Consider the following 26,519-nt stretch of genomic DNA (forward strand, 5'->3'; position numbering starts at 1 on the left):
TCCCCACCCTCCTTCCAGGAGTGGAGAGAGAGGAGGGCCCGCAGAGGCCCAGCCCCCGGAGCACGGCACACCCCGCCCCATCCGGGCTGCCCTGCTAGGATGCCGCTCAGGCTTGCTTTTCTGGAAGTAGTTTGGCATCAGCACTGAGCAAGTCACACCCTCTCCCCAGGCTTCTTGGGACCAGCAGGAGAAAGTTGCTCACACAACCCTGAAAGGCTGTTTCAGGACTTTCCTGTATTTGGGAGGGTCGTTCTGTCAAAAAGCGTTTTTCCCCTACTAGTGCCTAAATGGCCATCCTTTATTATTTTACTCATTTATATTATGCCCCTACTACTTGCTCTCCATCCACATGGAGACTCTCAGTAACTAAGCTGAGCAGATCGCTCTCCTTTCCTGGATGGCCAAAGATGAGTAACAGACAACAGGCATGCCCAGGGGCCCCTAAAAGAGGCAGAACTGGCTTTGCAGCAGTGAGCACAAGAGATTTAAATGACTCTCACATTATGCAGCCCTTAACCTTGCACTTACTCTACAAGTGCAGCAACCCAAAGTGCTAATAAGCAGCTCCAGGTTGATACCTTAGTGTAGAAATAGGAAGAGGCATCTAGTAGTTATATCCCTACATTGTGTTGACGAGGGAGATGTGCTGCATGCGTACCCCTATACCCCTCGGTACTGCACCACGGGAGTGACATATCCCCATTCTCAAAAATGACTTTCCCTTCTGCCATGGTGAGTCCTACCTCTTACATGTTTTCTTTACCCAGTGCTGAACATGTTGGAAGTTGGGTTTTTGTTCTATGGTATCCTTCTTCTTTGTGGGATGGGGAGGATAATAGAGAGGGAGGGGTCCACCAAAGGCAATTAGATGGGCTTAGATGAGTGACTTTCTCAATGGTCCTATTGCTTTTCCAGAAGGCACAGGTGAGATGGAATTGTATCATGGCCGTATTGGCATGCCCTCACAGAGACCAGGCATGCCAGTACACCCAAGTCAGAATGCTGCCCGTAAGGCCTTAGGGCTGGTCTGGAAGGAGGAACTGTGTTTAGATCTCATTCCATGTAGTGTATTCTTGGGCTGAGAATTTTCTTGCACACATTGAGTTCTCTTCAACCTGTGAGAATTTGTAGGCAGGCCATCTTGTAAACCCGTTTGAATTATGGGAGCAAGCAATTTGGTTTGCCTTAATGGACCCAAATCTATCACATAATTGTATGACTGTTTAGCCCAGTAGCAGAAACCATGTACAAAATGGGACCCTGCAGCCTGACAGTGACAGAGGGCCTGGTGCCCACGAGATGCCATGTTTTAGCACCAAGGTCTGCCACCTGTGGCTGCAGAGCTGCCTGCAGGCCAGTGATCTGCCGAGCTAGCAAACGGTGGAGCTTCTTCACAGCCACTCTTCTGCTGGGTCTGCTGCCACCTGCTGAATGAGAGCAGCTAGGTTTTTGCATCAATACACGGTGAGAAATCATACAGCAGCATCAAACATAAATTACAATTGGCAGTGTCAGCTCTGCTGGCTCAGCACTGCTTTCTGCAGGGTTTTTTCTTTTTTTTGAGATATACATATATATATATGTATATATTTATTGAAATCTGTGAACTATTTAAAATATTAAATTTTTTTGTAGTAAACAAGAGGGACTTATCTAAGTATCTTACTTGGAGAATAAAGCCTAGATTTGCTATTCCATGTGCTAAGAGGTCTGCAAAAGGAGATTCAGTCTCTTGTGGGCCTTCCAAGCTGACATTTTATGTATTCTAATTTTATTGCATTAAATATTGATCTAATAAAATATACAAATATGTTATAAACCACATGAAAGTTCCCTAAATCTTGAAAATGCTTAAATTTTAGAACTTCTCTGTTCTTTTGGGCTTAATCAGTAAAGAAAATCTCTGCACCTGAGAAAGTCCTCGAGGCATTCATTCTCTGTAGGCACCGTGAAGGGAGCTAATGAAAAGTGCGTCCGCGCCATCGGAAGCCCAGCAGCTCTGAGTCCTGGCAGGGTTTCCATTGTGCTCATCTGAAAACAGTACTTTGGTTTGTCCTTCCTCACGTTCTCCTTAAGTAGCAGTTTTAACCTTAGTAAAAATTTCACCTAAGAGAAGGTTTCAGAAGACGTCATTTGTTCAGAAATTGGGAGGAAGGTTTGGGAGAAGCTATGGGAGTAGATACTTTACTCTGAATGAGCTGAAGCAGAATAGTAGGTACAACTTATATTCCTGTCTTTATAGAATCAGACACTTTTCCATTCCACTCTCTAAAGGTCTCATGAATACTTGCTTATTGGAGTTCTTGTTTCTTTGTGGAACAGACCGTCTTGATCCATTTTTTAAAAAATTTTTTATTAAGGAATTATTATTATTTTTTTCTTTGAGAGGGCATCTCTCATGTTTATTGATCAAATGGTTGTTAACAACAAAAAAATTCTGTATAGGGGACTCAGTGCTCAATGTACAATCATTAATCCACCCCAAGCCTAATTCTTGTCAGTCTCCAATCTTCTGAAGCATAACGAACAAGTTCTTACATGGTGAACAAGTTCTTACATAGTGAATAAGTTCTTACATGATTGTTCCATTTTTTGTACATGTATTTTTGATCTGCTTATTTTTCTTTCCTCCTTCATTGACTTCCTAGGTGTTGCTGTATCTTGGCAATGGTTTTGTTTCAACTACAATGACTGTTTCCTATAGTCACTGCTCACTTGTGTTAATATTATTTTGATTCAGAATGTAGGTTATAGATTTCCTATTAATTTGTGTATATTAAATGAGAGAAGACCCAAGATTTTTCATAACATCCACCGTGTATTGTTGCCCTGTGTCAGATATTCTGTACAAAGTCGGCTTGCTGTGGGTGCTGCACTTCAAATTTTGACGGGGTGGATTGCTGGTTGATTTCTTGAACACAAACAGACATGAAATGGTCGTCTGTGTTTTGAGGAGGATATAAATTATGATTTTTGCTTTTTGGGGCCAAACTAGATGGTTTTATCTTTTTGTTTTATTTTTTAATGGTCAGGAAATTTATGTGTTCTTCGATTTAAACCATTTATGTAGCTGTCCAACAAATCACTTATTTGTGTAGGTGGGAAGCACAGAGCTGTGAAGGAATCACTGTAAGCTCTTGTTTTGCCATCGGACCATATCCTAGCTAAAGTGTATACTGAAATTTTTCTCATAGAGACCCTGATTTGTTACAGTTTTCATTTTTGTAAAGCAAATTAGCTAAGATAATTTGGCCATTTGACAGAAACAAACATCCTTTTTGCCTATTCCCTTTTTCTATATGGTAGGAGTTAGCTGCTGCTTGTATTCTAAAACCCAGTCTATGTAGTGATTATAATAAAGCAATTTCATGCCTGTCTTTTTCAACCTCAGCCATTTAAAAGCTAGTTTGGCTGCCAGGTCCTTGAGATGTGACCACATGTTTGAAAAGAGAATCACTTACCTTGCAATTACTTTCTGGGTACCCTGTACCCCTTTTCAAAACTGTGTTGCATACAACCATTTCGCTTTTACTGAAGACCAAGATTAGTACCTGTTTTTACTAACCGAAAGGAATATGAAGAGGATTTTCACTTTTATGAGAGAAATCAAAGAGCAACAGTACCGTTCAGCATTTGTTTTACAGTAAGTGAGCCATTAGAGAGGGGCAGCACAGACCCAGAGCAGCGATGGTGGCCCTGCCAAGCTCCTTCCCCAAGAACCGCACTCAGCATCTCAGCATCAAGCACCAGAGCTCTGAACTCTGTGAGCATTTGTGCTTTATCTCCATTCATTTTGTATGTCTGTTAACAAGTTGTGTCCTAAGGCATCAGAAAAACTCAAGAGAGCTTATTTTGGGAGGCTGGGAACGCTAAGAAATATTTCCATAAAAATTAATGGTAATTGCTTCCTTTTGCCATTTTCTGCCTACAAAAGGTTTCATTGGAACGTTTATTTTTGGATAGAGGGGAGACTTTTGTTCATTGCAAGGCAGCCTACTTCCTGTGTTAAAGATGGAACATGTGGCTGGAGGTATTCCTTGAGCAAAGACATGTACAGGTATTTATTCTTCCACATCCATAAATAGTAATAGTATTTTGCAACTCTGTAGAGTTGACATCTAGAACAGTGATTTCCAGCTTTTGTATGTGACCCATAGTAAGAAATACATTTTACAGCATGATCTACTTCATACATACAGATATGTATATACAATTGAAAGAAGTTTCACAAAATGGTATTTACCCATACCCCATATTTCTGTTGCATTTTATTTCATTTAAAAAATGCTGGTTGATTTCATAACTCAGTATGAACTCAATATGTGGGTTCTGACCCACATATTGAAAAAGGCCATTCTAAAAGGAATGCTCCAAACTTGACATTTATCATCTCATTCCTTCCCTATGTGAGGTAAGTGGCAGAAAGGAATAAATATACAAGCATAAAATACTGTTTATCCCACCTTGACTTGCTGTGATGATGGGTAGAGTGGAGGAAAGAAGAAAAAGGTGTCAGAAAATTTGGCTTCTAAGTCCGAGCTTTATTGCTTAAGAACCAGGTTATCATAATATGGAAACACACATTTTAGAGTTGGTGGAAGCTCTAGAAACCAAGTCATACAGCCCCTTTAATGTTTAAACCTATATTAAGAACGTACTTTAAAGTATGAGCTAGTTATGTAGTATTGAGAGAGAGTTTAATAGGGGGTTATAAGTAAGAACTAGAACCAGATGAGTGTAACACACACCTAGCACAAGATAATTACCATTCTATACAAATCTTAGCTCTTACTAGTACTGGTATAAAATGGAGTTTTCTCCTCTTTCACCTTTGCCATGTGTAATGGGGAACTAATAACTGATGAATAAAACAAATTTAAGGTTGTTTTGTTCCTTTCCTGGACTCTTTCCTGTTAGACAGAAAAGGAAATTATTCGTTATTTTCTCAATTTAGAAGTTGTCTGTTCCTTCAGTAGCTTAGAAACAGCTAGTTTCTTAAGAAAACTGAGTTCTGCCTCTGCCTCTTCCTGCTTGGGAACCCTTGGTCAAGTTAGTTAAATACTGAAAACTGTTTCTTACCTGAAAATGACGTGGAAGTGGATGGGGGAGAGTGGGGTGATCAATGTCTGTTCTTTCACACTGTTTTAAGGTGAGCAGTAATGTCTTTGAATTGCTTAGAGCAGTGTCTGGCCCTTAATTGCTTCCTGAATGGGAGCTGTTATATGTTCCAGGAAGCTTGAAACCAAAGCCCATTCATGGAGCCAGTTAGAAGGTCTGTTTCCAGAACTGCTTCCAGTGAGGAGCAGTATACAGGGGAGGAAGTCAGGAGTAGTTAAATTACCTAGCAGGCCTGCAGATGTTTATGGAGTGTTGTTTATTGAGCAGGGCAGCAGTCGAAGGGCTGGGTGGGACACGATGAGCAATGAAAAGTGCTTGCTGGCAGGAAAAGGGGATTAATGATGAGGAGCTCTGAGGGTCACAGGTGCTGTCGTCTCTGAGTGGGAAGTGAGCTGCTGGGACTTCTCTATGACCAGGGGTCTGCAGTGTGGCAGGCCCCCACCCAGTGAGAGAAGACACCTTCTGGTGTACCCTTCACACCCCAGCCCACCTCTATAGAAACTCATTTTTCTGACAAGCTATAAAGTATACCTCTGGAATGGGAGGCTTGAGAGGTGACTCACAGGAGTTCACACATGGGGAAAAGGGAAGTCAAGGAAAAAAGCTATAGGAAAGTTGGCCAAGGCAAGTATTTTTCTGCCCAACTTTTTAGTTCTTTAACTTGTTATTTTCCCTTCAAATGTGTGTTCTTTAAAGAAATGGCCACTAGATGGCACACAGACCCCAGCACTATTCTGACTAGAAATTATTCTTTTTAAGATGCTTTTCAAAAGATAGGTCACTAATGTGTTGTTTTTAAAAACAAAATATGGTATTTAGGGTATTTTACGTACCTCATTTTTGAAAGGAATAAAGAATGAAAAATTAAAAACTCATAATCTATATATTTTGTGGCCTCCATTTGTGCTACAGAGAAAGCCCAATTGTTGAGGTACATACCGCTCATGGTCTTTGTTCATATTTAGGTGATCCTAAAATTTGAGTCTCATGCACAAATGCTTCATCTAATTTATTAAGTGAGATTTTTATAATGTGGTTTATATGAATATTTTAAAGAACAGAATAATCTCCCCAAAGCAATCTTTTGTCCGTCTTTTTCTTTCTTTATTACTATTTGAAATTTCATTTCTTAGAAATTCTGGAATTGTGTTTCTTAGAGAATATTATGTTGCTTTTAAACAAATCGTCTGATTATTGCTTTTTCTGTGTGTATGTGTGAGTGGGTTATGTGCAGAGCATGGATGCAGTTAAAAGAAAGGGATAGACTGGTCACTGACTGAAGCCTTTAGCTTTAGCCATTGAAGACCACTCATGAAAGGGGAATCATAATAAAGGTTTGTTGACTTGATATAACCATTTTCCTGTGAAGGGTATAAACAAGGTCCATTAACATCCTTGCCATCATTTTGTGTCTGGCTCCCCTGTGATGGCCAGAAGCAGGCATGTGGTGAGAAGCTGCCCACTTCTGAATAAAGCACATGGGGTCCTAGCTATATGTGCTCTGGATTACTGAGGCCATTATATTAGTAAGCAAGTGGTGGATCCTCTCCTCACGCCACTCCAACACCAATTACCAGGATAGGTATTTGGAGCAGTTGTGTCCACAGGGCTGCTTGAAAGCTGCCTTGGGGGCTGTGCTAGAGGGAACTGTTTCCTGGGCTGCTGGCCATTGTCCTTGTCCACCCCAAGCACCACCATGTTGGCATATGACAGCAGGTGTGGGAGAGTCATGGGCCAATACAGAAGAGATCTGGGGAATCCATGAAGATAGTAATATTTTATTTAAGTTTGATATCCCCAGTCTTACCCAGTATCACCCCTGTTTTTTGTTTGTTTTTAAGAACCAGCTCCCTCATTATCTGGAACTGTTTGAACAAAATATAATAAAATGTTACAGTTGTTAAAACATCATAATAAGTGATCAAAAGTTAATTAACCATGACAGTTTTTAAGAAAACTGTGAAATAATTCTTAAAAATTTAGTCTTCATTTTAAAAGCTTTAGCTTAATTCTACTTTGTATTAGATTCCCCCAAAGTCTTGTTAGGAAAAGAAAAAAGGCAAAAACATGATCCTTAAAAAACAGGCCATTTTGGACAGGTGTAAATGCTGGACATGCAGGTACCTTACATTACTGAGTGTAGGCAGATCTAACGTGAGATCACTTGGATGACTTGAACTCTCTCATATTAAAACTAAGACTTCTCTACCTCTTTTAGCTGATGGGTCATCTTCCTTGTTCCTACTTGGCCCCCACACCCAGGCTGTGGGAAAGGAGCTTCACTCTTGTGTGAAGGGCAAGGTGTTTGTGTGGAGGCAGGCATGGAAGGAAGCCCACTCCGCCTGCCTGCAATTGTGGCTGTCTCTCAGGACAGTGTCCCTCCTCCCCAAGACCTCAGCTTGAGCAATGAGGACAATGAATAGCAACAAGGAAGCCACCCTGGCCATCTCTTTCTTGAATGTCACCAACAATTCTAAATGTAATTGCTTCTAAAAATAGAGCTACACATATTGAGCCTTGTGCCAACCACTTGATAGCATTATTTTGTTTAATATTCATTTTACATGTAAGTAAACTAAGGTTTAGAGAGTTGGGTGACTTGTCTAAAATCATGCCTTTAGTAAATATAGGCACCCCGATCTGAAAGTAGGTCTTTCACTGAGCTATTGTGTAGTTGCATTTGCAGGCATTAAGCCTTTACATATTAAACCAGACTTGTGGACTGTCTCATCTTGACCACACCTGTATAAAGCAGCAGATGACATCAGACCTCATAGAGAGTGCCTGTGGCAAAACCGCAGAGGAAATATGTAACTAAATGATTTTTGGGTCTCCCAGCCATTAACAAACAAGTGAAAAACACCCAGACAAGTGGATGGTGATGGCTTCCTCAGTGTTAGGAAGAAATTGAAGTATTAATCAAAGCAAGAGAGAAATGTAGACTAAGGAACAGTTAGGAGCACTGTGAGTGGCTGCATAGCTGTGTGTATGATACGGGCTATTTAGGAATTTTGAAGGGCAGTTGTGACTGTTTACGTTTTATATAACAACAGAGGACTCCACAGTACTGTGTCATGGGGATTTTACCTTCCTGCAGTCATCATGTGCTCACCATGAAAGAAACTAGTAAACACCTGTATAAACCATCTATTTCGATGTTTTCGAGTTGAGTGACTTGTGAAGGTGAAGGTAGGCAGGGTAGCGTATATTCTAACAGTTACTGTTTTTTCCCCACAGTGTGCTTCTGATTATTTGGACGTTAATTTTAACTTAAGTTGTGTCATTTCTCTCCCGTTTCCTAGGGCTTCCTGAAGAATGAGAAGGACAATGCCCTGCTGTCTGCCATTGAAGAGTCCCGGAAAAGGGTAAGAAACAAGTCCAGATGTAGATGTGTACCGTTGTGAGGGCAGCACTGTCTATTGGGGAGTGCAGGTTAGTTCACCAGAGGGAGTTCTGCAGGCACCATGTTTGAAGAAAATACCATGATTGTATCTCTATGTGTGTTTAGTGACTGGAATGCATCTGAAACACTGGACTGGTCAATTAATTATTAGTTAGTCTTTAAATGGGAGGGCTAGACAATTCTTTGCTTTCTTTGTTATGGTATAAATGGTATTTTGGTTTCTATGAATCAGCAGTTCAGAAAAGCAGTTAAGATCATTGGTAATTTTCCTCAGTTCCTTTTTGTTTTATCACACAATTTGCCTTTCTCTGCTACCTTTTATATTAACAGTTTCTTCAAGCTCTTAAAAAAAAAAAAGAAACTAGCTTGGTATGCAAAAGGCTGGCAAATAAGTCAGCCCAAGCAGCCATTATATTTGCAACAGTATTTTTGCAGCAAGCATTTCCTCAAGGTACACAGAGATCATTTCCTTTACTAACATGTGAGTTATTTCCACTTGTTTCTGACAAGGATTAAAAAATCAAAACCTTTCCAAAACATTGCATTACGGAGTACGAGAGTTTTCGGGCCATTGGGATCTTCTGGCAATCATGTGGAGCTGGTTCTAAAAATCTAAAAATGTACCTTTTCCCAGGAATGCAGCTGGAGGGTTCATGCTAATCTGTCCACAGTGACTGTCTCTGCAGAGTAAGGGTGAAAGGGGACCTCTGTCTGTGGTTTATATAACCCTTACACAGGTGAAATAAATTATGTATCATTTATGCAGGTTAAAAAATAATAAAGTAACAAAATGCTGCTTTCAGTTTGTTTGATTAAAATGTTCTCTGCAGGTGGACATATCTCAGTAGGGCTGATCTGAGTGAGAAAGGGCAGCAAAGGGCTTGCCAACCCTAATTCGTAAGAAAATGTTCCAAAGGCATAATTTAAATAACTGATACGTTCAATTATCAGAGTGAAATTCCCTAAAATTTCATCAATTACGTTTTTGGCAATAGTACTTACACCTGAAAATAGAGAAATTCACTTGATTCAGATTTGAATATGGTTTTAAAAAGAATTTTTTTCTTCTTTGTTCACTCTTTGAGTTACTCACAACACTGATTCTCCTGCTGTAAAGGACCAATGAAACTAAATTAGAATTCTTGACTGCTACCAAGCCTTATTAATCCATTTATCCTGTGGAATGTGTTTCTGGAATTGGCAGTCTCCAAACATTGTGCCATACTGAGAATAAATGTGGAGCCAGGCAAAACATTGAAGTGACGTACCATAGTGCAAAAGGTGTGCATATGTGTTTGTGAGGGAGATATTCCCATGTTGGTAGGCAGCCTCAGGGGAGATCTTTCACCTGTCTAGACACCAAAAGACGACTGATAAGCAAGAATCGTTTTCAAACAAATAATGAGCGGCTTCCTGGCATTTTAGTAGTAATTTCATGTTGGAGTGACTTGCTAGTGTCCTGCTGAAATGCCAAGAAAACACGCTACAAAACCATTAATGTGTCCTCTCTTTTCCCAATTGGTGCATCCCAGCAAAAACAACAACATTATTGGAACACATGTAGAGTTTCTAAAAGCCGCAGCAGCTGGATAGTAAGTGGGTGTGAGGTCAAAGCATATTGCCCCCTTCCCTTTATGAAAATGGCGTGTAAGTGCTCCCCACCTGTTCTTACTTCAGTTGCCCAGTTCTCTCCCTGCCTTCCTTTCTTAACTTTGTTCGAAGACATACATTTCCACACTTAACCTGAAAGATTCTAGTTTAATTTACAATAGTTTCTCCACGACTTTGTCATTTCCTATGGCTTGTTTTGCCTTCCTTTTAATTTTTTAGACCTCATATGCTTTCCAAGGTTGTCCCTTTTCTCTTCTCTCAGGTTTCCTTCCTTCTTGTCCTGCTGTTCCCTACCTGCCGCCTCGCCTCACACCCACATTCTCGTCCTCTTCTCTTAGTTCTTAGTTGAGTAGCTCTGGTGATTCTCTCATTAGCTCTTCTAGTTGGCATTCTTCTTTGCACCTAATTCACTGGTTCTGAAATGGGTCTAAAGGGAATAGGCTGGGATAGGGCAGATGGGTGGCTGATCACCTCTGATTAGCCCACAGATTGGATGTTCCATTATCTCTAATGTAGTTAAGGTAAGCTGGAGGTGGTACGGTCAAGGGAAGAGAATTTTAATGTTGGGCCATTTATTTTTATTTGAAGCCCCTTCTCACACTAATGATGAACAAACTTCAGTGTTATTCATTCAGGTTGTGGGGCTGTTTCTAAATGAGTAGCCTGGCACACTTCTCAGATGTCTGAGGATTTGGGCCCATCAAGCTGCCAGTTTTCAGAGTGCTTCCTATGTTTGTGAAGCAGGAATTCTTGGGACACAGGTGGGCAGCCTGATTAACTAGGGATGGCTAATCCCCACTACTTTCTCTCTGACCGTCACATGGTGCTGGAAGTCTGCTCCCACCATCCTCATCAGCAGTGTCTTCAGTTGCCTTTACTACTGTGCCATTCTTCATCAGCCAGAGGACTGGCTCTTAAGAAAAGCTCTTGTGACATTGTGGTGTCCTGGTTCAGTTTCTCACTTCCTATCGCAAGCTTCCCCCCACTCCTATTTCTACCCTGTCTGGCTCTCGTGCCACTTGACCACCCTCCATTTTTCCTTGCTGGGATTGGTTCAAGCTAAGGAGGTACTTGGTTTGACCACTAAATAGAGTTAGGGAAGAAATTGTGGTTCACTTGTGCATTGTTTCTGGATACCTTCCATGGAAACTACCCCTTTCCCTCTCACTCACTCCACCTTTCTGTTCTAACATACTTTCATTGAAAATTCATAGCTTTCATGTTTTAAGTTCACTAGCATAAGAGAAAATGATTTTTCCCTGGATATTTTTTCAGTCCAGGCTGACTGACTGGAATGGTCCATTCTGCTTGACTCTCAGTGCAAGGAAAACCAGATGGAAAAAACTGTAAAATTTGTGATTGTTACTTCTCCTTGTGTCTTCAGAATACATTTTAGAAAAGAGATCTATTGATAGATGGACCAAGATCAAACTAGGATGTGCCAGCCTTCTTCCTAATTATTTTTGTGTGTGTCTGGTGTCTGTCTTTTTCACATTTTAATAAATATCAGTCCATACTTAAACCCATCCCATTTGTAGGATGAATATATGTGGTTTTTCTAACAGTATGCCATAGCTCATACATATGGATATTCTCAGTATAAATTATCTGCATTGCCAGAAATAAGGTAGGCATTACTAATACTCATTCCCTTGGTGCTGCCTAATTAGATGCCACACTGATTGCAAATGAAATGGCTTTTTGAAAAGTAGGCTTCAACTGATGAGAGCCCTGGTCTGCCAATTAAAGAGATATAGTCTGAGAATGGTCATGATTCAGTGCATTTCTGTAACTTGTTTTAATTTCCATCTCAGAGATTAAAAAAAATTTTTTAATCTTCTTCCTTTCTCCTGCCCTTTCTGCTTCCTTTCTCTTTTTTTCTTTTCCTTCTGCTTGCCTTTGTTTTGGCAACAACCGGCAGTGTCACCAGTAGACAGGAGTGAGGTTTGCCAGATAATTCAGTAGTGGCTCTGAGCTCACTGGTAGGCTACCTAAACACAGCAGGCTCTGTTTTCCTTTTACTAGTTTGCTTCCTCCTATGAAAATATTACTATTTCTTAAATAAAAAGACATGGAAAAACCTTTTTTTGTTGTCTTTTCTGATGCTTATTAAATCTTAAGATACCATTGATTTTATAATCCATCGTTTTTTTGTGTACTACAAAGAAATACTTCAGTTTGAACTATAACATGCTATTAAGTGTAATATGGTAGCCTAATTTCAGAGGTATTTTTCTTTATAAACACATGAAAAGATATTCAGCATCACTAATCATTGGAAAAATGCAAATCAAAACCATTAGGATGGCTATAACAAAAAAAACAGAATAGTTAAGTGTTGACACAAGCATGTAGAAAAATTGGAACCTTGTGCACTGTTGATGTGATTGGAAAATGGTGCAGCCTCTATGGAAACATTATGCAGTTCCATAAAAAATTAAACATAGAATTACTGTGTGATTCAGCAATTCCACTTCTTGGTATGTGCTCCAAATAATTGAAAGATGTTTGTATACCCATGTTTATAGCACTGTTCATAATAACCAAAAGGTGGAAACAGCTCAAGTGTCCACAGATAGGTGAATGGATAAACAAAATATGGTGTGTGTGTGTGTGTGTGTGTGTGTGTGTGTGTGTGTGTGTACACACATAAAATTGAATATTCAGCTTAAAAAGGAAGAGAATTCTCCATTATGCTAAAATGTGGATGAACCTTGAGGACACTATGCTAATAAGCATACTGAGGTTCCTAGAAGTAGTGCAAATTATCATAAAGACAAAAAGTAGAGTGGTGATTGCCAGGGGCTGAGGGAAGGAGGGAATAGAGAGTTAGTGTTCATTGTGTACGGAATTTCAGTCTTGTAAGATAAAAAGAGCTCTGGAGATTTTTGGTGGTGATGGTTGCACAACAGTGTGAATTGTACTTAATACCACTGATTTGCATACTTAAAAGTTAAGATGGTAAATCTTAGGTGTATTTTTCACAATTAAAAAAATCTTAATATGTTAGACTTGATGAAATACAGTATGTTGCAAATAGTTGTCAGTAAATTCTTTAGGAGTAAAGATGGAAAACCAGATGCCTTTTGTTGTACTTATCTGGGGGACTTTGAATTCTGTTGAACTGTAAAGGAATCTGTGTTCTTTTTTTCATTTGGATCGTCTCTCTCTGCTCCTCTCTCACAGACCTTTGGCATGGCTGAGGAGTACCATCGGGAGTCAATGCTGGTCGAGTGGGAGCAAGTGAAACAGCGAATTCTCCACACACTGCTGGCATCAGGAGAAGATGCTCTTGATTTTACTCAGGAAAGCGAGGTAGCTGAGTCCTAAAGATAAACCACTATTAATAAAAATGTGAGGTCAAAGAATGCTTATCTACCTGACTACTGGGAGTCTTGGCACAGTCCATCACTCTCCCTCTTGAAACACTTTCTTCACTTGGCTTCCAGGATGCTGACATTTCCCTGGATTTCCTCCAACATGGCTGGCTGCTTCTGCTCAGCCTCTTTTATTGAATTTTCCTTAAACTCCCAGACTCCAGATGTTTGAATGTTCCAGAGCTCAATCTTTGACCTGTTTCTCCTTCAATCACTGCCCTATTGATCTCATCTGGGCTTATGATTTTTAATACCTTTTATATGCTGAAGACTCGAGTTTGCATCACAGCCCCAAACCTCAAACCTATTTATCTAGTGGTCTTCTTGGCTTATGGCCATTTCAAGGTAAACATGTCCAGAAGTGAGTCTTAATAGCAACTGCCCCCCTGTGCCCCACCCATGCCTGCCTTCCTTTCTCACAGTTTATCATCGTTATAAATGTCAATTCCAGGTTTTCATTTTGGTCCTTTCCTTTCCTAGTCTTTGTCACATGTTGGCAAGTACAATTAACCCACTTCTCAAAATATGCCCAGAATCTAACCATTTCTTACCACCTCCACTGTTAGCACTCTGGTCCAACCCACATCACCTCTTGCTCAGATTATTGAACTAGCCTCCTAACTGGTTGACTTATCTATTGCCATGTAACAAATTAGTACAAACTGTAGTGGCTGAAAACAAGCATTTAGCTTGGCTGGGTATTTCTGACTCAGTATCTCTTGCAGTCGCAGTCAGAGTGCTAGCTGTGGCTGCATTCATCTCAAGGCTTGCCTCGGGGAGGATGCACTCCCAAGCTCACTTACGTGGCTCCTGGCTGGGGACAGCAGTGCCTTGTCATGTGGGTCACAATATGACAGCTTGCTTCCGCTGGAGCTTCCTCTGGAGCAAGCTTCCATGAAGCTCAGGGAAGAGCTAAAATACCCTAAGACAGAACCAGTCTTTAACTTAATCTTGAAAGCAACATCCTGTTACTGTTTCAATATGAACAACATCCTGTTCGTTCAGAGTAAGTCACTAAATCCAGCATACACTCAGGAAGATCACACATGGGCTTGAATCCTAGGAGGGTGGGCATTACTGGGGTTCAGTCTTAGAGGTTGTCCACCACACTAGTCTCCCTACTTTTGCCTTTGTACAGTCTTTTCTCACCATAGCAACCAGAGTGACACTATTAAACACAGGTTAGATTGGGCCACTGTCTCCTTGTGACCCTCCAGTGATGCCTGTCTTACCTGGAGTGAAAGCCAAAGTCTTAACCATCACCTCTAAGTCTCTCCCTGACCTGACCTTGTTGGGTCTCCAGGCTCACCTTACACTACTCTCCCCATTGCTCTTGCTGCTCTCCCTGCTCCAGCCCAAGCTCCTTAAAGGTTCCTTGAACAAATCTGGCCGGCTTGTTCCTGCCTCAGGTCCTCTGTGCTTGCTGTTGCTTCTGCTTAGAATGCTCTTCCCCAAATGCTTGCATGGCTGGCTCCCTCTCTTCCTTCAGATGTTTACCCAGTACCATCTCAGTGAGGCCTTCCAAGACCTTGATGTTTGAAATCCAAACAAACCTCTCCCCATTTAGCACTTCCTGTATCTCCTTTTCTTGCTGTATTTTTCTTTTTAGTATTTCCTCCCTTGTAACACTGTATGTGTTTTATGTCTTTATGTTACTTGTTGTCTGTTTCTTACAGTAGAATGTAAACTGCATAAAGGTAAGGTTTTTTTGTTTTGCTTACTCACATATCTCCAGTGCCTGGAACAGTAGATGCTCGAGAAATATTTCTTCAACGAATCATTTGGCTCCAGTTAATTGTGCTAACTGCAGTATTAATGCTGTGTTAAAACAGTATAATTTTGAGTGGGTATGTAAAATAGGATTTATTTTAATTGCCAGGGTTCATTGATTGGTGGTAGTGCTAAGTTGAGGGTTTTCTTCCTTTGAAGTCTAATTTTAAAAAGGCAGTGAATTTATGTGATTCCAGAATTGAAATGCCTTATCTCCAAAAGCCCATTCCTTCCCGCTTTGTCTCCTTCAGAGGTAATCACTATTATTACTTTGTTGCACATATTTCCAGTGTTTCTTTATACAAATACAAGTACATGAGACTGTATATTCTTATTCACTTCCTTCTTACACAAAAGTTAGCTTACTGTATGCTCTGTTCTGTATAGTTCTTTTTTTTTTTTTTTCACTTAATACATCTTGGAGATCTTTCCTGAGAAGGATTTTGAGGCTGTATCTTGGGATCAGAAGGAGTGTCTTGCCTCAGTTACTAATGTCTGCCCTTGTGCCAGAGGGAGCTATGGTACGCCACATACTTAGCATTCTGGTGTTGTGGAAAGAGCAGCCCTGGGGTTCAGATCCTAACTTTACAACTCACTAGTTCTCATCCCATGTCCAAGTTATTTAACCCTGCAGACCTTCAGTGTCTTCATTGGTTAAGTGGGATCATTGGGAAGATTAGTAATAATTTAAAGCACCTGGCCCATAACCGCCATCCCTTGCTGTTGTTTCAAAAGTAGTTTCAGATAATTTGGAGGTGCAGGTTAAAAATTACAGTGTTACCTGATGGACAGTGACTGCAGTGGGGTATGGGGGGGACTCAATAATAAGGATGAATGTAATAACCACATTGTTTTTCTTGTGAAATCTTCATAAGCATGTTTATCAATGATACCTTAATAAAAAAAAAGATTACAGTGTTATAAAAATCAGAGAATTCGACATTTCAAGTAATTTACCAATGCTTCCTGATAAGTCTTTCCCAAAAGTTGTTTCATAGCTAGTCAGCATTCATTTTTCACGAGAGACAGGACACCGAGGCTCAGAGAAACATGGGATATGCTGGTGAGACCGGACTGACTGTTGCTTTCTTAGACCATTGTTCTGTTAAAGTCTGGGTCAAGGGAGAGTAACTCGGCAGTTCTGCATGCCCACACAGTCACTTCATATGGCCTGCATATACACATTTTCTCCCTACTTAAAAACCACGTTTTTCTATTAAATTAGCCCCCAAATAAGTAGATGCTAAAGTCATTTGTCTTAGGAAATTACTCATTAAGGACCTTGTTCCACATTTCTTAGACTCAAAGACTTCAAAGATTCAGGTCAGAGTCTTTGGGAAAGAACAATTTATAAAACCCTTGGCCAGCCTAATATTTCCTTCTCAGTTTCTTTTAAGTCTGGGCTTAGATAAGTAGAACAGCTCATGGTTTTATAAACTTCATTTTTTAAAATGGTGTTAATAGGTTGTGGTCTGTATTGGGATTTGGAAGTAATTATAAGCTGCTAATGAGATGTTCTTTCTTGATTGCTCTTCTCTTAAAAATAGGCTAGTCTGTTATTCAGACTCTTCCTCCTTGACCCCGAGTCCCCTTGGAAGAGAGGTGCCAGTGGCTTCACTGCTGTGCACTGTGACAGCAGAGCAGCGACCCTGCCGTGAGCCCTGGCGAGCAGTGCCTGCCGTGCTCTCAGGCTGTCAGGGAGCTGCCCTTTTCTGGAACCTGCAGCTTTTGTTGTTTGTTGCTGTTGTTTTGAACTTTTTTCTTGAAACATAACATCTGTGCAGAAAAGTGCACATGTTATAAGTACCCACTGCAGTGAATATCACAAGTGGAACAAAGGAAGAAACAGCATTGCTGGCACCCCGGAGCCGGCCTGCGCCTTCCTGGTCTCTGCCCCTGCCCCTCAGGGAACTGCTGTTCTGGCCACTGGCGTCATACGTTCATTTTGCCTGTTTTTGAAGTTTATTTGAATGGAGTTCTATAGGATGTCCTCTTGCTTCTGGCTTCTTTTGTGTAACATTCTGTATATTTGCCTGTGTTTGTAGGCCACTCACTCTCATGGCTGAGCAGTATAGCTGCAATCTGTTCATCCATTCTGGTGTTGATGAACATGTGGATAGTTCTAGTTCTTGGCTTTCATACATAGTGCTGTTGTGAACATTCTTGTGGTGTCTTGTGGTGAACACATGTTTGCATCTCTGTTGGGCACACCTGAGAGGGGAGTTGCTGGGTCAGAGGGTGTGCAAATGCCCAACTTGAGCGGATACTGCCAAACCGGTTTTCAAAATGGTTGTATTGCCAAAACTCCCACCAGCAGTATTTGAGCATTCCATTTGTCCCATATCCTCACTTTGCGTTTTTTTGTCTTTTTAAATTTAACCATTCTGGTGGATGTGTAGTGAATGTTTTCTTTCGGTTTTCTCATATAATTTTCTTCAAAATAATGGAAAGGAAATATAATCCACTTGGGCAGCTGCTTTCCTTACACTCTGCATAGAAATCATGTAGCATGAAGGCCAGAGACAGGCTTTGGAATAGGGTAGGCCTAGGTTTCCAGGCCTGGTTTTCCTCATTGTAAAAGGCCTCTCTTGCAGAATGGTTGTAAGAAATACAGCATACGTGCCAAGTGCCTAGCCCAGTGCCAGCATGGGGTGTACACTCAACATATCCTAGCAGTATTTACGGTGGTGGTTGGTATTTGGTAAGCTATGTATATATTATTAAGTTTATTTTAACATTTATATATGGCTCTGTCTGTTAAGTGTTTCCCTTGATTTATAAAGTATTGCTATGAATAAAGAAAAATCTTTGAAGATAAATAGAAGAAATAATTACGGAAATATGTTTGCCATTGAAACCTTTCTTTTCTGGGCACTTTGTCAGGAATAAGGTCGTTGGAACCCAAAATGTCATTAGTTAGGAAGGAGGCTTCTGATCATTTTGAGCTGACCTTATGTTTGAAGGAAAATGTCCAGATTTGGAAAATATAAGGAGAGGCTTAAAGCTTTTTTTTTTTTTAAGTATAAATGAACTAGGAAATGGTGATTCCTAGAATGTTCTTCCCCCAAGCTTTCTGACAACAGAAGAGCAGTGACACTGGTAATGTAAGGGAAATGATGCTTTCATGGCATAAAGCCAATTTGGGAAATTAATTTCCTTAGGATGTTATTAAAGAAAGGTATCATTCTTAAAGGAGGGTGGTAGGAATTGAAAGATTGTTAATAACTCTTCAGATTGTGTTCTAAATAGAAATCATGTGCTTTGACACGAGAAAGAGACCCCTGGCTAAGAACCCTCCCTGTACCCTAGGTCCCGCATCTGAGCGGCATCAAGAACTCCCACAGTGCTGCACTGCTTAGATAGCACATGGGGTTTGAACGGCGTTGGGGGTCCTTGATAGATCTTAGCCAACTTTAAAACAGTATTTAAAAGTAATTTTTATCTAACCTCAGTGTAGCCTAGTGGCTGTGTCAGTATTAGAGACAGTCAGTGGATGAACAGTGTGTTGAACATAGTGTCTAATTTTGATGACTGACTTAATACCATATTATATCAGTTCCCAGTCACACATCTTTTCCACATTTTAACATCTCTGAAATCAGGATATATCTTAAATTCAGTGGTGTGTCATAGTTTAATTGACAGCATGTTTTTCTTTCTTACAAATACATAACTAACATTATATATTACAATAGATGGTGTATTAGATTCGATAGAATAGTAAAATATAGACCAACAGAGCTTGAGTTTGAAAACCCCAGACTAGATTATTCCAAACTGTATTTTGTGGTGCCCTGGTTCCCTAGCGGGGTGGATTTGTTTCACATACTGGAATATGAGTAGGACTTCAAGTATAGAAGGTGTTCTGCTGCTCTTTCAAAATGAAGTTTAAAAAACCCAACTCAGCAGGCCCTTCATTTTAACATCTTGATGTATCATACAAGAACACCTTGTTCTTGAACAGTTCTGATGGTAGAGGTATATAGACCTGCTTTTGAAAATTCTGCCGCCCCAAACATAACCTCTGACAGTGGTATATATCCTCAAGTTTTTATGTGCACACTTAAACATATATGTCCATCTGATCCATTTATTCCACAAATGGCACCATTTTATATATTATTTCTACAACTTTTATTTCATTTAACTTACATTGGAGCTTTTCTAGGCTAATTCATGTAGTTAACCTGTCATTCATTAGTGGCTGCAATAGGTTTCATCATGTAAATGGCCCGAGTATATTCTTTCCACTATATCCATGAAACATGAGGCTCCAGAGAAGTTAAAGGATGTTACCAAGGACACACAATTGGGTTGAGTTTAGGGTCTTCTGGTCATAGGGTCATCTGAGTTTGGGTCTTTTGATCCCCAGTTGGTATTTTTTTCCTTGTAGTACTGGGCTTCTGTGTACAGATTTTATAGCCAACTATTGTAAATTAACCACTTCAGTTCCATTTTGCTTACATAAAGCAAAAACTTTCCCCCTGGAAATTAAAAACTCTTCTTTCCATAGTATCATCGTATTTTATTTTTATTCTCTACTTGTTTTGTTAGGAAGGCTAGTTTTGTTCTTTTTTTCCTAACTAGAAGGTGCCCTCCTTGGGAAAAGAGTTTATTCATCCCTGGATATGCTTTAAACAAAAGTAATTGCTTAATAAGAGCTTATGATTCCTCCTGTGTTGCCGCCCTCCAACCACATCCTCCCTGTTCTGGAATGCTCTCTTAGAATGACTGTTTGGGGAACACCGTCTACCCTGAGAAGACCCTTCTCATGTCTCTGCTCTCAGAGGCTGCTGTTTCTCCACTTAGCACCAGACTCATGGGTGAGCCCCTTGCCCTCTCTGGCCCTGCTCTCCCGTCTTCCCTACTTTTCTGGCCTCTGATTCCCTGCTGTTATCATCCCCACTGTGGTTCAGTCAGGCCCCAGTGCAGAGAAACCCAGAAGTCCAAGGAATGTTATTCCTCCACAGCATACTGATGTCTACTTTCCCAGCCCTCAAGCAGCTCTGGCTTTGAAATTCCAGTAAACATGCTCTGGTTCCTCCACTCAGGAATGTGCATATACACATCCTGTGATGGATAATTAACTCTGTGTGGTGAAACAGAGGCTTGGCCAAGGGCAGATGAAGGAAAGGTACTTGTGAAAACAAGAGCATTAGGCAAAATTAATTTAAATGGAAATTTGAAGTCTGAAACCAAATACTTTTTAAATAGATGATTTTGAAAATTGGCTTTTTAGTGCTGGAAAATATTTCTCAAGGCTGTTTATGTATATTTAGCTGAAACAACTGTATCCTTGGTACTTTTCCCCTTTTCATTCCCCACAGTTAGGTTACTGGAACGAGCAGGTTTAGTGCTCTATTCTTTAAAGACTTGGGGATCACCAGCTTTCAGATTGTTACTTCTGTTCCAGAAGGGTGGCTGTCTTATAGAACAGTTCTCAACTAGGTATTGTTGGGAATACTCAGAATAGTCCTGAAGTAGAAAATGAGCTGGGTGGGGAGGGGCTTGTGTTCATACAAGGAGTGTGTGTTCATTGTAGAAAAATGAGATGAGAATTTCCAGCCAGCACAAAATAAGATATTTTAGGTTATGTTTCTGTAGTGTCTGTATCTATCTATCCATTGTTGTTCCATACAGGATTTATTCCTATGTTCATCATGGTGATTTATTTTTTGTTTAACAAGTAGTAAGAGCTAGTTAATTGGTCAAGTGCTGGCATTGTACTTCTGAGCTCCTTCTCCTTTTTCTTCACAACAGTGCTATGAAGTAAGTACTGTTTTCCTCCCATTTAATCTTCATCACAAACCCATGAGGCATAGATTCCGTTCAAGCCCTTATTTTACAACTAAAGAAAGTGAGGCTCAAAAGAAGCAATATGCTCGATCAAAGTCACATAGTTACTGAGTAGTATAGACAGGATTTCTAACCACTGCTCTCTCTCGCTCTTTGATGCTGTCCTTGGAAAGTTGTCCTGGGCTGCCCTGGCAGGCAGTGTGGCACCAGACTGTGGATTCAAAGCATGGCACCACTGCTTGTTATCAGAGTCACCTTGGTCAAGTTGCTTTCTGTGTGCTTTGATGTCTTCATCTTTAAAATTGATACTAAAAAGTGTACCTGCCTCATAGGGTTGTGGAAATTAAGTCAATGCTTGGTGCAAAAAGTAGGTGCTCAGTAAGTGTAGCTATTGGTATTGTAACTAGTGGTTTTCAGTAATTCTGTGTTTCAGATATGAATTCTTTCAGCTCTGAGTAACAGAAAACTTAATGGTGCAGTGACTTGAATAGGGATTTATTTTTCTCACCTAACAAATCTGCAGGTGTGGAGGGTGGGGGCCATAATTCAGTTGTTCTGCAGTGCCATCAGAGACCCAGAAGCTCCTTATCCTTATGCACCACCATCCTTAGCAGATCCACTTACTTCAGGCTCACAGGATAGCTGCCGCAGCTCTGCACATCCCACTTGCATTCAGGGGAGAAAGCTGAAAGGCCATGTCAGGCTCTTTTTTCTCCCTCTATCAGGAAAAGCAAAATTTATCCCAAAATGCACTACCGGGCTTGTGCTTTCATCTCATTGGCTATAACTAGGGTTCATGGCTACTGCTAGCTGCAGTAAAGGCAGGTAAAGTGTATATCCAGCAGTGTGTAGGAGTCAGCTTATGAGAGCCTACTGTTAAATTTTCAGGAGATTTGCAATCTAGTTGATACACTTAGGATAGCTTGAAATCTGCATAGCAAACCCTACAGATTAGACCCCCTTCCCCAAGCCAGCTGTTAAATATTTACCAGCACACCATTGGGTATATTTAACTATATATGCCAGACTGGAAGATGGTAGGGAATAGAGGTGAGAAGTAGGGATTTGAAATGGTCAACCAGCCAGCAGTATCTCCTGAGGTCAGTAAACTAAAGCTTTTTTAATACCGTTGACTGCAGAAAATTAGAGCTGAGGAGGACCTCTTGATTGTCCAGGGCAACCTTTTAATTTGACTGAGGGGAACATAAATCTCCCAAGAGAATGTGCTTTGCCCCAGACCCCAAAGCCAGGGGAAATGGAGTGGCCCTCCTGGAACCTAGGTGTCCTGGCAGTCCAGTACCCCCTCTCCTCTCTACCCCACTTGCAGTGCACACTCACACTGGCCTACTCAAGCTTTACCAGCATTGGTAGGGCTGGGAAGTTTTGCTATCTTCTATTGGTTTTCCAGGAAGCCTACTTTAAACTTTGTTTTAGATTTTAGAGACTAGGGTATTGAAATTTGTTTTCTTAATGAGAGAAGCTTAAGGAATTTGATCTCCGCTACAGTACAGTACAAATTAATATATTAGATATTTAAGAATATACCTAATAGAATATATGTAATTTGATCTGTATTTGTTTACAGTAGGGGAAAAACTAAAAAAAAAGACTAATAAACTTTCCACATGTTTGTGTCTGACTTTCCCCATCAGATGGTAAGTTCTGTGGAAACAGGCTCTGTGGACTGTCTTGTCATCCTTGTGGGGGTAGATGTGCACACAGTTATAATGCATGTGGCAGGCAGGCACTTAGCACATGTTTATTGAATGGATGAATGACTGCCCAACTCAGAAAGGCTTCCTATCTTCAGATGCAGAAAATTAATGAGCAGGTGTTGTCTGATTGTGGACTCTAGGTGGTATTATCAGTATTATCTGTATCAGAATACTGGGATTCTGTATTGTGGCCCTATAAACTCCACTCCCGCAGCTGTCTGATATGATGGAAACAGGAGACCAACACATAAGAATCAACAGCCTTACTAATCTGAAGACAAGGAGTGAGGTTCAGAATTAAACCCAAATGTTGGAAAGATGTTGGGAAGGGCTTCTAAAAACAGTCATTGGGATATCCTTACAGCTTATCCAGCCTGCCATTTTTTTTTTAGTTAATTAGGTCCTTTGCCTGATCTCTTTTCACGTGATTATGATAAGAGAGACACATTCTGTTAAAACCCCTAAAATCGTTTGGGGAAATCTGACTAGGAAACAGACTCCTTACAGGTTTGTTAAAGACAAGCACATATTTATATGATTTTTTTTCTTTACATTATTGAGTTTTGGCTTAACCAATTATGAATATGTATTTATCTACAGCCAAGTTACATCAGTGATGCGGGACCCCCTGGTCGAAGCTCTCTGGATAGTATCGAGATGGCCTATGCTCGGCAGGTGAGCGTGCTCTTAAGAAAGATTAAATTCAGAAAAATCCTATGTGAGCCCTCTGGGGAGTAAAAGAACAAAGACTTCATGTGAAAGTCAAACCCTGGAAGCAAGTTGGGTTTTTGTTCAGAGGATTGGTTAATATTTTACCATCTAGATTACCGGCAAATTCCGTCAAGTTGAGTAATAGAATGGCTCAGATTTGATTTAGGGAAATTGAAATCCACCATCTGCACTGCCTAAGGCATCTCATTTAGCATTTGGCAATAGCCCATGTGTACAGTAAAGCCTGAGTAACTATACTGCTTAGCAAATGAAGTACTGTATTAACTGAATTACCTGGTAGGCTGATGGTATTATCAGAAATCCCTCTTCACCCCTTATTGGGAGAAATTTTCTAAATGCTTTCTTGCCTTGGTAAGCATAGTGTGCTCACCACTACCAAATGTTGTCCTGGGGAAGCTCAGGATATTTTAGATATTTTGGGCATTGTGATTCCGGTTGTGTGTGTCCTGACCATGTGATGGTGTAAGTATGGACTGAGATGCTTCGTGGTAGCACAGGGACTCTGTTGGACTGAAACTGCTCTGAGGACACTACATGCCTGGAATTAACTTTTTGAATAAAGCAGTGCTGGCCCCTGTGTATTTTATTCTAATTTGCCACTCTCCTACTCAAAGTATCAAGAAGGAAAAATAACCTTGTTTCTTGAATTGAGGGTGGTGGGCTTGCATCCCTCTTGTACCTCTTGTTGAGAAAAATTTTCTAAATGCTTTTTTTATGTCTCTCTCCCTCAGCTTGCCATTGCCACCTTTAACTCTAGGCAGCCGAAACCAACTGCTTTAGCTTTCCACATATAAGTTCATGTCCTTCCAACTCCAAATGTTTTATTATTGGGCCTTTATTTTCTTCTCCAATTATTTGCCTACTACATCTGCATCCTTTAAATTTCACCTTCATTATGTGGCTGACTCCTTCCATTTCCACGGCCACCACCAGAGTTAGGCCTAACCTAACTGTAAACTTCCAGGGAGAGAAACTGTATCTGTGAAGACTAGAGCTTCATAAAACTAACAGTTTCTAACACTCATGACACCATAATCTCTGTATCCCATATTGAACACAATACCTTGCAAAGGGAAAGCCCTAATAAATGCTCATTGAGTGAATAAACACCAGCTTATAGTTGAAAAACCATTTTATTTATAACCTTTGTAACACCCCAGAGGCTACTTGACACCATACCTCATATAAAGTAGAGGGAAGTAAGGTTCATTTGGGTCCTGATGTGTCTAACATTGCTATCTAGTTCAGTGCTCAGTAGAGCAAGGACCTCAGGTACAAAGAGTACAACTTACAGTTTTTACCATCATTATTTTAGTTCTTTTAAATTAAAATCCAAAGTAATGGAGGTTTTTCGGCACTTTAAACATCACATAGTTCCATTTTCTTGAGAAATTTTTCTAAGGAGCAGGGATTCTTTCCCAGAGTAATGGGTGTGCCACATGTGTGGCAGCTGCCATTCTAACATGTGCAGGGCTGCAGCCTGACACGCCTTCCTCAGCCCACAAGCCCTGGGTCTGGGGCCATTCAGTGAGAATGGCCAAAAACATTACCACACTTTGCTTTGCGTTCCTAGGAACAGCCGTGTTGTCTTCTTTCCCTTTGGTGCTCGCTGGGATGGACAGTCTGCCCATAGAGGTGCAGAACCACTGGTGGCCCTCCTGCCCCAGGGCCGCGGCCTTCTCATTCTGCAGGTGTTGGGAAGGCCAGGTAGCAGCTTGCCTTGGTATGTGTTGGTGCTGTTGCCCAAAGCTCATACACAGAACTGGGAGGTTGGCCAGAGGCCTTGCCCTAGTCTAGGCAGAGTGGTGGCTCAGTCACTCCAAGGAAGGAAAGATTGGCCAGGGCTCCTACTCTGACCATTGGGCAGAAGCTGGTTGCAGAACTACTTCAAGAGGTGTCCAAAGAAGGGGCAGAAATAGGAATTGTGCCATTCACTTTGCCTTTCATTTTCAGATTTATATCTATAACGAGAAGATTGTAAATGGGCACCTGCAGCCAAACCTTGTGGACCTCTGTGCTTCCATTGCAGAGCTGGATGATAAGGTAGTGCTTGGAGCTGACCCAAGTAGAACCATGGGTATGCTGCTCAGATGGGATTAGCAGCTGGCTGACTTGGCAGAAAGGTGCTGAAGAGACATTCTGTTCCATGAAACAGAATTTTAACTGCTCTTCAGACTTCTATTTTAAATAATTTGGAGGTGCTTTCTTGATGATCATGTGTATTTTTAATGCACCTTCTAAAGGCCCAGCCAGGATCAATTAATTGTCATAAGAGTTCTTCTTAAGATGTATATGCTCTGAGCTCATGTCAGACTCCAACTCCTCCCTTGCTGGTTTCCCTTCTTAGACAGACTACCTGGCTCTTTAGCAAAAGCTGAGTTGTAAAGGTGATGCAATTTTCACACCGGTGAGCTTCGTGAACTCTGGGGTTCTTCATGGGCATTCTTCGTTTGCTGCTGGTTCCATTCCTCTGACTCCCCATCTTTATTCCCATCCTTCAATTCTTATCCCTGGCCAGTTTTCTTCCCCTTAGGGGAAGAATTTTTCAAAAGTGGATGGATGGATTAGTAGGTAGTCAGGAGGAATGGGAGAAAGAAGGATGTAACGGAAGCAAGCACTCATACACAGATTTTTTTTTTCCGCAAAAAGAAGTGCATCTAATTTTACATTTTTTGAGATAGTAAAATATAAGGCAATGCAGACAAATCTACAGAAGAAAGTAAGAATTTACCTACCATCTCACCACCTAGAATCACATTTGGGTGCATTTTCTATAGTTTTAATTTTTGAGAGAGACAATGAAAACAGGATTTTCTCTTTTCCTTTAGGAAAACAAACCTGCGTTTCTGTAATCAGTGCTGTCTTCCAAGGATTTTTAACTCTAGAATATTGCAAATGGTTCAGGGAAAATAGTTTTAAAGTGAGATCTATAGCCAGGAGATCCCCACACAGCAAGGGAGTCCCAGCTGTGTGGTGTTAATACAGAGCAAATGCCCT

General features: G+C 40.7%; 1 protein-coding gene across 6 annotated transcripts in view; it reads left to right on the top strand.

The window, feature by feature from the left end:
* The window catches only part of NUP93 (nucleoporin 93), a 123,632-nt gene that overhangs the window by 59,671 nt on the left and 37,442 nt on the right, over positions 1–26,519 (top strand). For all 6 annotated transcript variants that reach the window (XM_073225659.1, XM_073225660.1, XM_073225661.1 and 3 more), the window contains 4 exons: positions 8,421–8,483; positions 13,319–13,447; positions 23,391–23,465; positions 25,476–25,565. In XM_073225659.1, coding sequence (XP_073081760.1) covers positions 8,421–8,483; positions 13,319–13,447; positions 23,391–23,465; positions 25,476–25,565 — 357 coding nt within the window. The remainder of the gene's footprint in view (positions 1–8,420; positions 8,484–13,318; positions 13,448–23,390; positions 23,466–25,475; positions 25,566–26,519) is intronic.

Source organism: Manis javanica, chromosome 17 (genome assembly GCF_040802235.1).
Source record: "Manis javanica isolate MJ-LG chromosome 17, MJ_LKY, whole genome shotgun sequence".
NCBI lineage: Eukaryota > Metazoa > Chordata > Mammalia > Pholidota > Manidae > Manis > Manis javanica.